Source organism: Phocoena phocoena, chromosome 3 (assembly GCF_963924675.1).
Source record: "Phocoena phocoena chromosome 3, mPhoPho1.1, whole genome shotgun sequence".
NCBI lineage: Eukaryota > Metazoa > Chordata > Mammalia > Artiodactyla > Phocoenidae > Phocoena > Phocoena phocoena.
In genome coordinates, this window is record NC_089221.1 from 29,938,703 (window position 1) to 29,956,668 (window position 17,966).

At 39.0% G+C, this 17,966-nt stretch overlaps 1 protein-coding gene across 5 annotated transcripts in view; it reads right to left on the minus strand.

The window, feature by feature from the left end:
• The window catches only part of RANBP3L (RAN binding protein 3 like), a 47,061-nt gene extending 33,631 nt beyond the window's left edge, over nucleotides 1-13,430 (minus strand). For all 5 annotated transcript variants that reach the window (XM_065874287.1, XM_065874285.1, XM_065874288.1 and 2 more), the window contains exon 1: nucleotides 13,340-13,430. In XM_065874287.1, coding sequence (XP_065730359.1) covers nucleotides 13,340-13,430 — 91 coding nt within the window. The remainder of the gene's footprint in view (nucleotides 1-13,339) is intronic.
• Nucleotides 13,431-17,966: the final 4,536 nt, after the last annotated feature.

Here is a 17,966-nt window from a genome sequence, read left to right on the forward strand (position 1 = left end):
TACTTAGAGATCTGGGACTAAAACACATGAGAGCTGACTCCGAATCTCATGTGTTTTCCTCTAAGAAAGGCTCCCTCTTGGCTTAGTTAAATGCCTGTTTTACAGCTTCTTTTCTTACGAAGCTGTGATGTACCTGAGCTGTGATAGCCCTTCTGCCTTTGTGGTCTGTACGAGCCTAGTTGAGATGTCATCCCAGACTGTGTGAATGTTCCTGCACTTTTGTTTTGCCATCCGTAAACATGCAAGGTGCTTCACTTATTCTTACCATTTTCTGTTCGTATTTTGACTTTCAAAAGGTTTGTTTGAGAATGTTGGCAGGCAAATGGCGTGGTGAGCCTAGCAATTTAAAACCTCTATGTCAATATTTATTTTCAGCCACTGGCAAAAATGGCTCAGAAGAATGTATTACTTTTGACAAAGCATACCCATTTCTCCAAAATTTGAAGGTGTTATTTTATCTATAAGTATTATAGACCTTTATAGTTTATGGAATATAAACTATTGTATGCTTTTGTGATAAGGTTACCTGTAATCTTTAATTACTTGAATATGTTTGTCAGCAGCAAATGTGGGCCCTCTGGATTGATAATGCCAGAAAGAGCTGTTTGCTCTTGCTCGACACCATTCCTTCGTTTATGCCCATGGGGTAGTAAAGATGCAGAACGTGTCTTGTGATGTGCCTGGTCCACTCGGTACCATTTGGAAATACATATTTCATTTGACAGCATTTATAAATCACATATTCTCCCCTCAGAATAACTTGCAGTGTGAAAATGCTTCCATATGTTAGAAGTGGGTCTCTCCATTTTGCTGAGGGAGGAGGGGATGGAGATATAGTCTAGGCTTCATGGCATGTTGAAGATAAGTATTGTACAGGTTTAAAATGGTATCTGTTCATTTTAAGTAATTCCCTAGCATTTTCTGCACTGCTGAAATTAAAGAGGTGATTTTGACACAAAATATCATATTAGTAATAATTAAATCACTCTTCACAAAGACTCTTAGATATGGCTGAAATGCTGCTTCAAATATTGAATCCAGATACATTTAAGCTCTTCCTCGTCAGTAAAGAAGTACACTATTTTTAAACTCCCTCATGGATTCCAAGGCCGGATAGAGAAGCTTGATTGCAACTTCTTGCAATTCCCAAACTCTCTTCCTTAAACTCACTCCTCTTTGGCCTGAGCCTTTGAGCAGGCAGGAGAAAAGGCTCCTTGTTTTCCCGTTTCACAGGAGTAAATGCATGTTATTCCACTGAGAACAAGACCTCGGAGGCCTAGGCAGGAAGAAAGGAGCAGGGCTGCCACCCAAGGCCCTCAGAAGCCTGGAAGGCCTGGACCCCGTTCTCCTCTCGGGAACTCGCGGAAGCCCCCGGAGGTCAGCATTCACCCTCACCTTACGTGTGTGAGGACTGAAATGCCCTGCTCGCCCTCGGGGCACAGAAATGGAGCGGCGGGGCGGGGGGGTGAGGTGGGGGGGTGGGGTGGGGGATGGGGGGGCGGAACTGTGCCGCCTGCTGCGGGTGGTTCTGCACACACCTCTCACTGCTCTGCATTAGAACTAGTTTGAGAGAAGTAAAGGCCAGGTAGCAACTTGTAAACCTTACCAGAAACATTTGTTCCCCATGCTAAAGAAGATTACAGGATAAAAACTGATCAGTTTTCCAATGTATATGACTTGAAGAAGTCTCAAAAAGAACCCCCAAAACCTGAGAACAATCCTTTATATTTATTCATTTTCTTTCCTTCAAGCTTTTATGATCATTGAACTATTATGACAAGTCAAGATGAAAGGATCAGACGAGATATTGTAATTATGTGATATCTTTTTCTAAAGAATTTTTTATTGTGTGAAAATATACATAACATAAATTTTACCATTTTAACCATTTTAAGTACAGTTCAGTGTTATTAGGTATTTTCACAATACATAACTATCAACACCATCCATCTCGAGAAATTTTTCATCATTCCAAACTGATATTCTCTACCTATTAAACACGAACTCTCCATTCCACTCTCCCCCCAGCCCTTGGTAACCACTGTTCTACTTTCCGATTCTATGAATCTGACTAGGTACCTAATGTAAGTGGGGTCAGACAATATTTGTCTTTTTGGGCCTGACTTATTTCACTTAGCATAATGTCTTCAAGGTCCATCTGTGTTGTTGCATATGTTAGAATTGTATTCCTTGTAAAGGCTGAGTAATAGTCCATTGTATGTGTATACCACATTTTGGATCTTTTTTTAAAATCAGCTTTCCCTCATTTGTCTCCTCCTCCTTTCTTTGCTTCCATTTGGCTCCATATTTCTCTCTAACACCCAGCTTCCTTGTCTCCCTACACGTTTCCCTCCCTCTACTCTTTCCATTACTCCTTCCTCCCTCCCTGACATACTCATCATTTTCTCTACATGCTTAATATGTATTAATATTACATACCAAGTACTCTTCTTATGGGTATTTTTTTAATGAGGTAAAACTCAAGTTTATCTCACCTTAGTTTTTTAACTATGTTATATACTTTTAATAATGATGGTCCTCATATCATAAAATTCTTAGATAGATGTAGATGGACATATAGTCCCAGCTCTCTGCACTAACTACTAACTTTGAGTAGATGACTTAGCTCCTCTGGTTTCAGTTTTCTAATATGTAAATTCAGTTGTACTACGTGATCTTTGAAGCCCCAACATTCAATGATTTATGAATATCAATCACTCGGAGGAAATTTTGGGGAAGAAAAATATTGATTTATTTGGTAAGTGTTAATTGCATGCTATGAGCAAGATAATGAACAATATCTTGAGTTTAAGCCTTAAAATGTGAGAAATGTTCACAAAGATAGAAAGAAGTTTGGCACATCTATTATGGTGGGGATTTTTAAAAATATTTATTATTTTATTTATTTATTTTTGGCTGCACCAGGTCTTAGTTGCAGCATGTGGGATCTTTAGTTGCAGCATGGGGACTTCTTAGTTCTGGCACGCAGACTCTTAGTTGCGGCATGCGTGCGGGATCTAGTTCCCCAACCAGGGATCAAACCCAGGCCCCCTGCGTTGGGAGCGTGGAGTCTTACCCACTGGACCACCAGGGTAGTCCCTATGGTGGGGTTTTTTTATGAAGATTTGTTTTCTCTATCTTTTTGGTTTTTTCTTATCTTTACATTTGTAGCTAGTTGTTCTCTACAAACCCCTCTAAACCTACTTTGCTTCATCCCACTAACAAAACAATCACTTCTACTAATTAATTTTAGCTTACTCAATTTTCAAAAAGAAAAATGGCAAATAACACCGAAGCTTGAGAATGAAGCTCCTTATGACAAAGTTGGCCTTGTTGAACAAACAGAACCTCATAATCTGTAGCACCGGTTTATGTCTTACCCATGCTCAGCTTATAAAAACACACAGGCACACAAATCTTTATCTGCAATTTCACTTCTCTGCAGATAACTAAAGTTTAACACAGCCAACCTTAGACCCAAATAGTCCATTTCCAACATTCAAAAACTTTCTCCTTACTTTACACTCTCTCTCTAGATGGCAGCATCCCTCTATGTTACAAGTTACCTCCTTTCATCAGGACGAGAAAGGATTTGGTGCCAGTTACTTAAGCCAGTCATTATATAGATCTGAAGTATGGTTTTTTCACTTGGGTGCATCGCTACTCTAGAGGCATGATCAAGTTACCGAGTTGTAGTTTCTGGAGGTCTGGTAGTTTCTCTGGATCTGCTAAGGGAAAAGAATTTATGTCCTGTCAGCATTACATTCTTTTAGGACCTGAACCCATTTTGTGGTGATATAGGCCATTTAAAAAATTTCTTCCTTCTCTCTCCTGTGAGATCAGGTCCCATCTCCTCAGTTCCAATTTAACCCCTGTCCTCTTTCTGGCTCAGCTCACACATGCATGTTTTATGCTCTTTTGATGTTACTTTAGTTAGTTTCAAAATATATCTTCAGACCGTCATCACTTGTTAGCAGTCCAGATCTTTTACCTATGACTTCTGCCTTGCTTGTTTATTGCCATCCACAGGGGGTGAGCTATCTGACATTTGGGTAGAAGGAATGCAGCTTCCTACTGAATACAGGTATTGATTGCATATTAAATCCTGACTTTTGGATATTGTACTAGATTTGCCAACAGACTTCATTAAAAAGCAACGCAGGTGTGAAACTTACGTTGCCGAAATGTTGTTTAAGATTTCAAGTCAAGTTAATGATTTAATATAATGGTTGAGCCAGCACTTTTTAAATAGAATCCTCAATTTAAATAAAAAGTGAATTATAACAATGAATATTATTTAGCCCTTTTTAATTTGGAGTTTTGGACACTGCTTGTTTATTTTGTCAGAAATACGAAGGATTTCTCCAAGGCCATAGCAGTCCAGTTCCAAAAACAGTGCATTGCTGTCTTTCACACTTCATGCAGTGTGAGAGATACAGACTGTGCTGCTGTTTAAAAGAAAACTGCTAGCCCAGCAAGCAGGTCACTTTCTCTGAGCTGATGTATTTGCATTGATACAGCTGCATTTTCTCACCTCTTTCTCTTAGGGACAAATACCCACTTCTGAGACAGTTGGATGTGGTTAGTAATTTATATAGAAATTAACCGGTGACTTCAAAAACAACACATTTTGAACAACTGAACCACAAATTGAGTTCAAGGGCCAGCCGTCACTCAGGCCCTTCATAAGTGCTTAGCTGAGCATCTGTTTTTGTGCCCGATAAGAGGCTCTGGAGTCAGGGTTCTTGGGTTAGGATCTTGCCTCTACACCCCTGCTGTGAGGTCTTGGCCATTACCTATCTCATGAGGCTTTTGCAGAGAAACGAGCAAACACATGAAAAGCACTTAAAACAGTGTCTGGCCTATGACAAACACTCCGTAAATGTGATTTGTTTATAAGTGACATGTTAGCACTGTGGTGTAGTCCAGGGTATAACCTCAGTTTACTGCTCTCAAAGAACTTGTACAACACAGTTAAGGAGACAACATCAACATGAATGAAATAATTATGGACAAATCATAGAATCTTAGTTTTGAAAGGGGTCCTATAGGTCCCCTAGTGGAACTCACCATCTAAGGTGTCTAGAGCATCCTCAGTAGATGGCCTTCCATAACATGGCATATCAATAAGTGTTAAAAGGTATCCTGTTGGGCTTCCCTGGTGGCACAGTGGTTGAGAGTCCGCCTGCCGATGCAGGGGACGCGGGTTCGTGCCCCGGTCCGGGAAGATCCCACATGCCGCAGAGCGGCTGGTCTCGTGAGCCATGGCCGCTGAGCCTGCGCGTCCGGAGCCTGTGCTCCGCAACGGGAAAGACCACAACAGTGAGGGGCCCGCGTACCGCAAAAAAAAAAAAAAAAAAAAGGTATCCTGTTGCCCGAGCTTCCCAGCACGTGTGGCAGCATTCTGGTGTATGCGTTAACATGTATGCCAAGATCTTGGTCCTTCATCCCACAGGGTCAGCCTCCTGTTTTTACCCCCAAGCTATTATACACATTTGAGATTCATCTCTGTGGTACATGTATCAGTAATTCATTTCTTGCTACTACTGTGTAGGTATCCAGTGTATGAATATACCACAATTTGCTTATCCATTTACCTTGCTTATATACACTTGGGTTGTTCTCATGTTGAAGCTCACAGGAATAAAATCTGCTATGAACATTCTTGCTCAAGCTTCTTGTGGACGCATTGTTTTCATTTCTCTTGGGGAAAATGCCTAAGAATATAATTGCTAGATCATAGGGTAGGTGTAGATTTAACTATATAAGAAACTGACAAACTGTTTTCCAAAGTTGTCATACCACTTCACGGCAATGATTAGGAGTCTTGTTTCTCCACATTCTCCCCAACACATAGTATCAACAGTGTTTTTAATTTTAGCCCTTCTAGTGAATGTGAAACAATATCTCACAGTGATTTTAATTGCATTTTCCTGATGGCTCATTATGTTGAGCATCTTTTGATGTGCTTACTGGCCATTTGTATATTCTTTCTGAAGTGCCTGCAAGATCATTTTTCCGTTTTTTAATCAAATTGTTTACATTGAGTTCTTTATATATTCTGATTACAAGTCCTTTTTCAGGTACATTTTTTACAAATATTTTCTCCCAGTCTTCTCTTTTCTTTTCCTAATGTTATCTTTTAAAGAGCAGATACATTTAGTGTTGATAGTCTGATTTGTCTAATTTTTACGGTTAGCACTTTTTCTGTCTGTCTAAAACCTGCCTATTCCAACTTTGTGAAGATAGTTTTCTGTTTTCTTTTAGAAGCTTTATAGATTTGCTTTTGCATTTTAGTATATTTCACCTCAAGTTAATTTTTGTATGAGGTAGTTATTAAGGTTCATTTTTAGTAATATGTTTATCTATTTGTTACAGGATTATTACAGAAAAGACTATCTTTTTCTCTTTCAAATTATCTTGGTATCTTTTTCAAAAATCAATTGACCACATATGAATAATAGTTCAATTTCCCAGCTCCCTCTTCTGTTGCAATGGTTGATTTTCTATCCTTACACCATTATTATACCACCTTGATTATTATAGCTTAAAATCCAAAGTATAAGTTGTCAACTGTGTGTTTCTTTTTCAAGATTGATTAACTATTCTAGATCCTTTGCATTTCCTTTTAAATTTTAAATCAGCTTGTCCAAAAAAAATAGTCTGCTAGAATTTTGATTGGGATGGCCTTGACTCTCTAGATCAATTGAGGAGGATTGATACCTTAATAATATTGAGCCTTCCAATTCATGTATTTAGTTCCATCTTCTTTAGCTTCTCTCTGCAATGTCTGTTTTAAGTGTACAGGTCTTGCACATATTTCATTATTTATTATTATTAGTTCTAGTGTTTGGGGCAGTGGACGTAGATTCCTAAGGATTTTTCTACATAGACTATCACTTGTCTGTGAATAAAACAGTTTTCTCTCTTTCTTTCCAATACATAAGCCTTTTGTTTTCTTTTTCTTAACTTAGTTCACTGGCTAGGACCTCCAGTATGATGCTGAGTAGAAGGAATTACAACGGACATCTTTGTTATCTTCTGATCTTAGCAGGAAAGTGTTCAGCCTTTCACTTGATACTGAAAGTACGATGTTAGATGCTGGTTTTTGTAAAGTTCTTTATCAGGTTGGGTACGTTCCTTTTAAAATTTTTCATGACTGAATGTTGTTTATGTTTTTTTCTGCATCTTTCTGGCACAGTGTTGTTTATATATTCCCTTGTTATCCTTCTAATATTTGAAGGCTCTATAATGGCACTCTATATCATTCCTGATAATGGATTATGTGTTTTGTCTCTCTCTCTCTCTCTCTCTCTCTCTCTCTTTTTTTTTTTTTTTTTTGTCTGCACTGTGCAGCATGCAGGATCTTAGTTCCTCGACCGGGTATCAAACCCATGACCCCTGCCGTGGAGCAGTGGAAGCACGGCGTCTTAACCACTGGACCACCAGGGAAGTCCCTGTTTTGTCTCTTTTTTATTGATAAATCTAGTTAGGATTTTATTAATTTTATTAACGTTTTCAAAGAAATAGCTTTTGGGAATCAGGGATGAGTAGAATATTTCCTCCTAGCTTTGGTTTTAGAAGTAGGAAAATGAAAGGGTTTTTTTGTTTATTTTTACTTTCATTTTTGTTGTTTTAAGTCTAACTCCAGAAATGTAATTAGGGATGGCTTTGACAGCCATAGCTGTAAAAAAATTGTGGTAAAATACACATACCATAAAATGTACCATGTTAACCATTTTTAAGTGTACAGCACAGTAGTTTTCACTTTGTTCACATTGTTGTTCAATCAATCTCCAGAACTCTTTCACCTGGTAAAACTGAAACTGTATACCATTAAACAATGACTACCCACTCACCCTTCTTCCTGCCCCTGCCCAAGCCTCTGGAAATTCCCATTCTACTTTCTGTCTCTATGAATTTAACAGTTCTACATCTCATATTAGTGGAATCATGCAGTATTTGTCTTTTGTGACTGGCTTATTTCACTTAACATAATATCCTTAAGAATCATCCATGTTGTAGCCTGTATCAGCATTTCCTTCCTTTTTAAAGCTGAATAATAATCCAGTTACGTATTTTGTTTATCCATTCATTTGTTTATGAACACATAGGTTGCCTACCCTTTTTGGCTATTGTGTGTGCAAGTATCTGTTTGAGTCCCTGCTTTCACTTCTTTGGGGGTATATACCCAGAAGTAGAATATCTGGTTCATAGAATAATTCTATTTTAAAATTTTAAATAGTAAGGAACTATCATACTGTTTTCCACAGCAGATGCATGATTTTACTTTCCCACCAACAAAACACAAGGGTTCTAATTTCTCCACTCTCTTATCAACACTTGTTACTTTCTGTTTTCTTTTTTTTAATAGTAACCATCCTAACAAGTGTAAGGTGGGAAAGTGAAGTTTAAATAATTACATTAATTTTCCAAATCCTCACATATGTGCCATCCATTAGGAAGGCTTATTATGGAAAGGATTCCTGTCCTGAGTGTGAGGTTGAACACGATAAGTGAATAGAATATGAGTTCTCCCCTTTCTAATAATTTTTAAATGATCTATATTTGTTTCTACCAATCTGTGACTTTAAATGCTTTGCAAATAGAACAAAACTATCTCTTTGAAGCTCCCTTTTGGTGAAAGAAAAACAGAAGTGCGTGTAGGTCTTCTGGAGATTGAGTTTAATAAGGGTCAACAATTTAATCAATCATGCCCACATAGTATGAAATCTCATATAAAAACTCCAGACACCAAGCTCAGTGGAGCTTCCTGGTCGGTGAGCTCATTGATGTACTGGGAGAGTGGTGCACCCAGACTCCATGGGGACAGAAGCTCCTGTGCTCGGGACTTGCCTAGACCTTGCCCTATGTATCCCTTCGTCCGGCTGTTCATTTGTATCCTTTATAATAAAATGGCAATTGTGAGCTTTCTTGAGTTCTGTGAATGTTCTAGCAAATTTTAAAACCGAGAGGGTTGTGAGAAGCCTTGAATTTGTAGTTGTCCAGGCAGAAAGAAATGTAGGTATCTTGGAGACACCTGAAAGTTGTAACTGGCATTTGAAGGGGGGCAGTCTTGTGAGACTGAGCCCTTAACTTTTGGGGTCCTTGCTAGCTCTAAGTAGTGTTAGAATTGAATTGAATTGTAGGACACCCAGTTGGTGTCCAAAAATTGGTGTCAGAACACACAAAGAAAATCAGGAGGAATTCCAATGCATCTTGGGTCTGCAGAGGTTTTCTAATATGGACCAATGAAGAAAATTAATCATGGTAACACTAAGAATCGTGGATTTTATGAGACAGCTATATATAACAGAAAGCGCCTTGAATGTAGATTTTAATAACTATGTAACCTTGGAAAAATCACTTGACCTTGCAGATTCCTAGTGTCCACATCTTGAAAAATGAGGCTAATGATGCTTACCTGTAATAGTTAATTTTATGTGTCAACTTGGCTGCACCACAGTGCCAGATGTTTGGTCACACATTATTCTGGATGTTTCTATGAGAGTGTTTTGAATGAGATTTACATTAAATTGGTGAACTTTGAGTAAAGTAGATTGCCCTCCATAATGTTGATGGGCCTCATCCAGTCAGCTGAAAGCCTGACTAGAACAAAAGATTGACCTCTCCCGAGGAAGACGGAATTCTGCCAGCAGACAACCTTCGGACTTCAACTGTAACATCGGTGGGATCTTCACGTGGGTCTCCAACCTGCTGCCCCACACAACAGACTTTGGACTTGCTAGCTTCCATAATCATGTGTTCAGTCCCCTAAAATAACCTCTCTCCCTCTCTATATCTTTATCTATATGTATCTGTATATTTCAATATACACACACACGTATATACATATAGAGTATGTATATATGTACATGCTTTGAGGTTAACAAAGTAGTCTCACATACATTATCTTATTTAATTCTCATAACAACCAGATGAAGTAGTGTATTAATCAAGTTTCTGCAGAGAAAGAGAACAATAGGATGTATACATACATGTGTACACAAGGCATACATACCTACATGTATGTAGACACACGTTACATACATGTATACACATGTATATATGTATACACATCTGTATAAGTAAATAAGATAATGTCTGTGGAGCTACTTTGTGAACTTCAAAGCACTGTAAAATGTAAGGATCGTTAAATCTGCCCAGTACATGTAATGTGTACTGAAATTTGTGCTGAGTATTTATAGACATATAAATTAATGTCTACAAATGTGGTCTCAGATCAATGTTATAGACAGATGGATTTGAAATACCACAGAAGAAGCAACAGTAGAAAGATTAGCCTTCTGGACTTCCGTTCTGGACTAGTATAGCACCTGTTGCCATAGGGTGTAAAGTCTATGTGGACAGGAAAGCATGCGGCTTGGCTGGCTTAGTTCAGTGTACATACCCAGCATCTGGCACAGTGCTTTGCATAGTCATTGTACAGCTAATTGCTGAAGAATAAGTGACTTTTATCTATGTGGTCACCCAAAAAGCACATTTTGTGAGTGACTAGGTGGAAAGAGTTAAATACCTCAGACTTAACATAAAGCACTTTAGCATCTAGCATGGAGGACGGGAAAGTACGCATGTGTTGAACCTGGTTATGCCTCGGAAGAGTTAAATGTCAATTAATCCTGACCTGTATGCTGGAATCTTAGTCTGGCTGGTGGTAGGCCAAAGCCACAAACTCAGAGTATCTCAGTGAATAAATCCACAGCCAGCCCTCACTCTGAAACAAATGGCTTTGCTTCCTTGGACCTTTGCTGAACTTTGCATAATAACAAGGTACAAATATAGCTTGGTGGAAAAGTCAGAACCATTGCACTGAATGAATACTTTTAAACTCTGGGACAGCAACTGGAATGCAAACACTGCCCAGTGTCACTTGTCAACTCACATCTCTAGATGACATCTCTTGTAGCAGTCAGTGGCCAGTCTGGATTGCGTTAGCATGCTTCACAACTTTATGGATTGTGGTTTATGTGGGCAGATATTTTGAGACTCGGTTGTGGAAGAATATGGTTGCTTTCAAAACATTCTAGGCAAAAGCTTTGGTCTGCAAGAGGAGACCAGACTTCTAATCTTGTTGATATTTTGGGAAGTATGTCATCACAATGATATTTCCAGGCTGTTCTGGATATGGCCAGTAAGGCAGAGACCATCAACTCGGCCTGCCTTAAATTAAAGCAACAGTGGGATACTATTTTCCACTTATAAAATTGGAAAAAAAAATTTTTAAATAATACCCAGTATTACTGAGACTCTATATCTCTACACTGCTGATTAGAGGACCATCTGCCTCCCCCACCCTGAAAAATCTTGAAAAACATGCACATCCTTTGACTCCACAATGCCACCTCTAAGAATGTATTCCAAGAAAATAATCTTATCTCGGCAATGATTTATCCATTAGTGTACGTTAGACACAGTGTTGCTTGTAATAGTGAAAAATTAGAAATCAATGAAATGTCCAGCCACTGTAAATTGCCTAAAAGAATTTTGCTATCATCCATATGAAGGAATAGTATACAACTGTTAAAAATAAGGTTGTAGAAGAATATATAATGACAAGGGAATTTGTTCATAATCTATTGTTGAGTTAAAAAGCAGTTTGCAGGGCTTCCCTGGTGGCGCAGTGGTTGAGAGTCCGCCTGCCGATGCAGGGGACACGGGTTCGTGCCCCGGTGTGGGAGGATCCCACATGCAGCGGAGCGGCTGGGCCCGTGAGCCATGGCCGCTGAGCCTGCGCGTCCGGAGCCTGTTGCTCCGCGACGGGAGAGGCCACAGCAGTGAGAGGCCCGCGTACCGCAAAAAAAAAAAAAAAAAAAAAAAAAAAAAAAAAAAAAGCAGTTTGCAAACTCTATGTACAAAATAAGTCTATATTTACTTTAAAAAAATCAAGCAAAAGAATAATTTGTACATGTGCATATAAGAAAAGGCTAGAAGACTATACATTAAGATGTTAATAGCAACTATCTTTGGGTGGTGATTTTTACAGGTGATTTTTACCATCTCCTTTATGTTCCCCCTAGCAAGGTTACTATAATAAATATTACATCAACAATTGTGGGAGAGGGAAGGTAGCTTTAAACATTTCAAACAAAATGAACCGCAAACAAAAATCCTATGATGAATTAGATTGTCTATTAATAGAGAAACAAGTACATTTGACAGTGCTGTGATTAAACCCTGGCACATTCTAGGACTTAACATTCTAAGGCAGTTAGTTCAAAATAATTTATATGAGCCCTGATGGTACAGAAGGGTCTTAGTAGTTTTTGCTGTTTTCACTTAATAGGAAGTATTTTATACCCACACTCTGCTAAGCCTTGTACAGCATGAAGTCCAGGAACTGAAGCAGGGAGGTGGCCTGACACATTCACACAAATGTTAGCACACAGATGCCACCTTGGAAATGGGAGGTTTCAGCCCTTCAGCCAACACTCCTCATACCACTGAAATCTAAAACTGTGTCTATGGAAAAATAAAGAGCTTGTAGTCTAGATCCATACATAGACAGATCCATCTGTCTATTGAGGGTATTGAGGAGAAGTTAGAAATGTCTGGGGTGAATCCTTAACCTCTTGGGGGTGATGTCATCCCTGACACCCAGCCTTTTCTACAAGTGTCCTTGGTGTCCCTGACAGCATGGATTGGAGGGATCATCCTGTCTATTCATGTCAACCATCTGCCGCTAATTGATGCAGCTGGCTGAGTAGTGGATTTGAAATTTTAAGACTGATGGTGAAAATGGCTGCAAGGTAGATCGTTCAGTCTGAATGAGTGCCCATCATGTGAAATGTGACACTTTTCCCTGTCTGTCTCCATCTGTTCCAGAACCATAAAAGAGAAAGAGCCTAGAATATATTTATTTCTCCCACAAATGAATGAGCCAGAGATCCAGACAAATTTGGGCTTAAACTTTAAGTCCAAGATGATACCATTAGTGGTAGGACAAGGGAGAACATTGCAGACTAACTTAAAGCCACTCTCAGCAAATTTCCCCTGTAGCAGATTCAGCCTTGGCTAGACGGGTGTTTTGAATTACACAAAATCCAGAGTACTCTGGGGAAATGACAGTGGCTAGAAGTGTAAGCACATAAGTTTCAGAATGACAACTCCATTCTCGATAGTCTTCTATAGTCCTTTAAAAACCAATAGTGAATGCAAGTTAACTCACCCTTATACATCACTATTATGTCTATTCTCAGAGTTTAAAAATGGAAGATTGCAAAGCATTTCACAGCAGAGATTCCCCAGCCCACCATCCTTCCGGAAATGTAAATGGACAGGAGGTCACAGAACACACAACCCATTAGCCTGACTGACTCACCTTGATGTTGCTGGTCCTCTGGAATCTTCAGTCTACAGGTGCGCAAACTGTTGAACAGGTGGCTGCTGCCCTTTCTTTGTATGGTAGACATGGTACTGGCAGTACGGCTGTGGCTCCAGTATCAGTAGGGTATTCCTTCCCTTGGCCAGTCACCTAGAATGGTCTTCACACGATACCCAGAACCACAGAGGTACAGGCAGATGCTGTCCTTGCATGGAAAAACATTTACTTCTCTAATAAACTTCCAAGTGTTTCCTAGTCATGATTCTTGAAATAAGTATTTACCAACTTGTAGCTTCTCCTACATATAAAGATGCCAATTCATTTGGATAAAAACACAACTTAATTCTTCTTTCATTTCAAAGCACATTGAAACTTCCCCCCTTATAGTGTAAAATCCAGTAAAGTAACTATTTCTAACAGATTACAGTTTTGCAATGATGACTCCTTCTGCTGACATGTAGTCTAATGGCTCCAGTATTTAGACACGACTGCTAGAGTAATACATACCCAGAGGAAAAAAAAAAGTGCTGCCGAGTTAAATCAAGTGATTTCTAAGCCTGGTCTGAGTTACCCTCCGTGACAGCTGAAAGTGAACGGTTCTTAAAGGAGGCTGGAAGGGGGAGGAGCCGAGTGGGCTAGGCTGATTAGCATATAGAGGCAGGCAAGAAATGGCGTTGGAGTTGCTTTGAATAATAGTGACCAAAGCAGGGATTCTAAAAAGATGCCCCAACGTTGCAGTCATTCTAAAAAGATGCCCCAACGTTGCAGTCATCACATATCTGACTTCTGCTACTTTGTTTGTAATTAAAACGAACGCTCACAGCAGGAGTTTATACCGCATGGATATTGATGTGTAAACCCGACATCTAAAGGAACTGCTAATGAGCTCATGGAAATCTACTGCTGGAACTTTCAGTTTCTGTAAACACCTTTGAGTCTTCAGAAGGGGGCCGTTTTAGAGCAGACTGCTGTCAAGGCAATTATTTGGAGTTCTGGAAGAAAAATAAAAACACAAAACATTATCTTTCCAGAGATCTATATCTGTTTCCCCTTAGATTATCTATTACTACTTCTAGATCATAAGACAAAGCTATTTCCAGTGTTTTCTTGTGCTGAAATAGCATACTTCATTGAAATACTGAAAATCGTTTATATTTCATTGAAATAATAGCGTATTTCATTACTGCTTCAAGACAAACACCTTTCATTGAACTTAGGAACCTGCTACCTCTGAAGTTGTAATGAATGCTGGTAAATCCTACCCTTCAAGAGTCACAGCTCTTGTAGATTCAGAGATGAGGTGGTGGGCAAGGACAAGGAGAAAGGCAGAGCTGTTTAGCTTCAAAATCTGGAAGCTGCAGCTTCCTGTGCACATTTGGAAACTGGTGCTAAGCTCAACACCCTAACTAGAAATTTACCTCCTAGCCGGATCCTGGTGGGCACCCTCATTTCACTTTGAGGCAATTAACGGTTCCCCAAGCGTACTCTGAGCTATGAAAACTCCTATGGAATGTAAGTGCTGTTTCATAATTCTTATGATTTTTGTCAAACTGCTTTTACTATTTTAATAAATAGTTTACCTATTGCAGTTTTTTAGGTCCCTCAGAGTGTAACAGGTTATAGAAGTGTTTGGCTACATTGAAAAAGATTCCTGTTACTAGAGAACCATAGTTTCTGCTTTAAATGGCTGGTATTTATCTCCTGCTTCACAATGGTCATTGTAGGAGGCTGAGGTATTTTCTTGCTGAATTACATAAAGCTATCAATATGCTATCTAAAGCAATTCTACTCCAATAAAGGTGTTAAAAATTTTTTAAAATTGAAAAATCAAAAAGATATTTTAAATATAAAAGAAAAAAGAAGATGCTTATGTTGGCATTAAGTAAGAGTGAAAGAGGGCACCAACACTATGTGTTCCCCATATTTGTTGGTATCACAGAATCTAACAACATTAAAAAGTGTTCGTATAACTTACTGGGTTTGTTTTCATTGGAACGCTTATTATAATATCAAAAATGTCTTCTGATTCATTAGTGAAATAAAATAATTGTGCTCTATATTAAAAAAAATATATATATTCTACCTAGCTGTGGACCTCACTAAACGTATTATCATGTAGGTAAATCAAATAACCCACAAAACTGTAAGCCAGGCCTTGAGAGAAATGAATGTTTTAAAAAGTGTTTTACAATGAGAAAAAAAAAAAAAAAATATATATATATATATATATATATATGAAGAGAGAATAGCATAATAAGCCCTATGTACCCATCACTTGGATTCAGTCATTATTAGCTCATGGATAATCTTGTTTCTAATGTGTGTTTCATCACAACCACTTTTCCCCCTCTCTCCACCACTGCATTTGAAGCATCCCAGACATCATTGCATTCATAAATATTTCAATATGTATTTTTAAAAAGCAAGGACTTTGAAAAATAGAACCATAATAAAAGTGTCACCTTTTTAACAATTAAGCATGATTTCTTAAGTGATTAAATATCCAGGTGGTATTTTGCTCAAATTGGGACCCAAAAGTCCACACACTGTATTTGGTTGCTATGTCTCTCTCTCTTTTCTTTTTTTTTAAATAGTAATCTTTTATTTATTTATTTATTTATTTTTGACTGTGTTGGGTCTTCGTTTCTGTGTGAGGGCTTTTTCTAGTTGTGGCAAGCGGGGGGCCACTCTTCATCGTGGTGCGTGGGCCTCAAGCGGGGGCCACTCTTAATCGCGGTGCACAGGCCTCTTCACTATCGCGGCCTCTCTTGTTGCAGAGCACAGGCTCCAGACCGCAGGCTCAGTAGTTGTGGCTCACGGGCCTAGTTGCTCCACGGCATGTGGGATCTTCCCAGACCAGGGCTCGAACCTGTGTCCCCTGCATTAGCAGGCAGATTCTCAACCACTGCGCCACCAGGGAAGCCCACTATGTCTCTTTAAGTCTTTTTTATTCTGTAGGTTTCTCTCTGAGAGGAAATGTTGCTTGGAAATTAGCGTCTGCATTTACCCTAATGCAGGGTCTAGTGTTTCAAAGAAGTCCCCTAGATGCCTCCATTTTTCTTACTCACGAATGAATGTAAAGCTGGGAAAAAAGAGAAGAAAAGGAATGGTCAGCTGACCATAGAGCCAGCTTTCTAACCCCAGCACTCCCACTAGTGTACTGTGTAACCTTGAACTAGGAACTTAACATCTCTGAGTTTGTGTCTTCATTTGTCAAATGAAACAAATGTTTTGTAAGCAATGCAAGAAAGTATTCAACACTTGCTCTGTCGATATGAAGGCCTGAAAAGGGAAGGGGTATCCTGTTTTATCTTTGGCTAAAGGCTGAAAAGAAAAAATAGATTTAAAACTGAGAATCTGAGTAGAATTTGGGAGTGTATTTGAAAATCTAGGCCTTCAAGTCTCAAACTTGGCTGACAACCATAATTACCGAGGGAATGTGGTAAAGTTAGAGAGTTTTGAGCCCCAATTTCAGAGTCTGGGGTATGGGGTATATATATAGTAAAAATCTATATATGTATTTTTTTTACATAACTCCCACCCCCCAATGCCAGCATTATTGAGATGCAGTTGACACGTAACACTGTGTAAGTTTAAGGTGGTACACGTGTTGATTTGACGCATTTTTTATATTGCAAAATGATTACCACCACAGCATTAGCTACCATCGCCGTCTTGTCACACAGTTACCATTTCTTTTTTGTGGTGGGAACTTTTAAGATTTACTCTCCTAGCAATATTCAAGTATATGATATAGCACTATTAGCTATAGTCACCATGCTGTACATTAGATCCTCAAACTTGTTAATCTTATAACTGGAAGTTTGTACTCCTTGACCAATAATACTCGACAACCCCTGGCAACCGCCACTCTACTCTGTTTCTCAGAGTTTGGCTTTTTTTAGATGGCATCAGTGTAAAGTCCTCTTATCAAAGTAAACAAGCATGACCTGCTTAAACAGATCTGGTTTGCTCCACTACTTCATTCATTATATCTTTCCTGAGGACTGATGAAACCAAACAAACACTCCCTAAACATAGTAGTTTCCAGTCCACGACCTAAGAGTACAGGGACAGTACCGGGGAAAGCTTGCTGCCTGGTTCCTCCATGTCCCACTGTTGTGTATCATTGAGTGAGCCCTGGGCAGTGACCCTGTGACTGAGTCATGAACAGGCTCTTATAATGCGTGTTCAGTTACACTTCTGCTCTCAGAGGCCTCTCTGTTTTGACTCACCAGTTTTTATTGGAAATAAGCCAGTGTAGCTGAAAGCAGTATGTTACAGGAGTACTGTATGTGAAATAACATCAGATGTATCAACCATAGTAAGTATCAGCTATAATAAGCCATAGCCGTTACTTTTCAGACACACCACCAAGTTAGTGGCATGTTATACTTTGCTTTTTGCTTGTAAATAAGAGCAAAAAGTCAGAATACGAAAGGTGAAGTCTGCCTGGGTCAAGAAACAGGTGAATAATATCTTTGCTTGCAGTTTGTTTAAAAATGAGTTAGAATCCTCTGAAAGCCAAGCTTTTTCCCTTATCAGCTCTCTCTGATGCCAAAACGATGCCACCAGTTTCCTTGGTCTAGGTTCTTCTTCCCCTCCCATATCCTTTCCGCTTAAC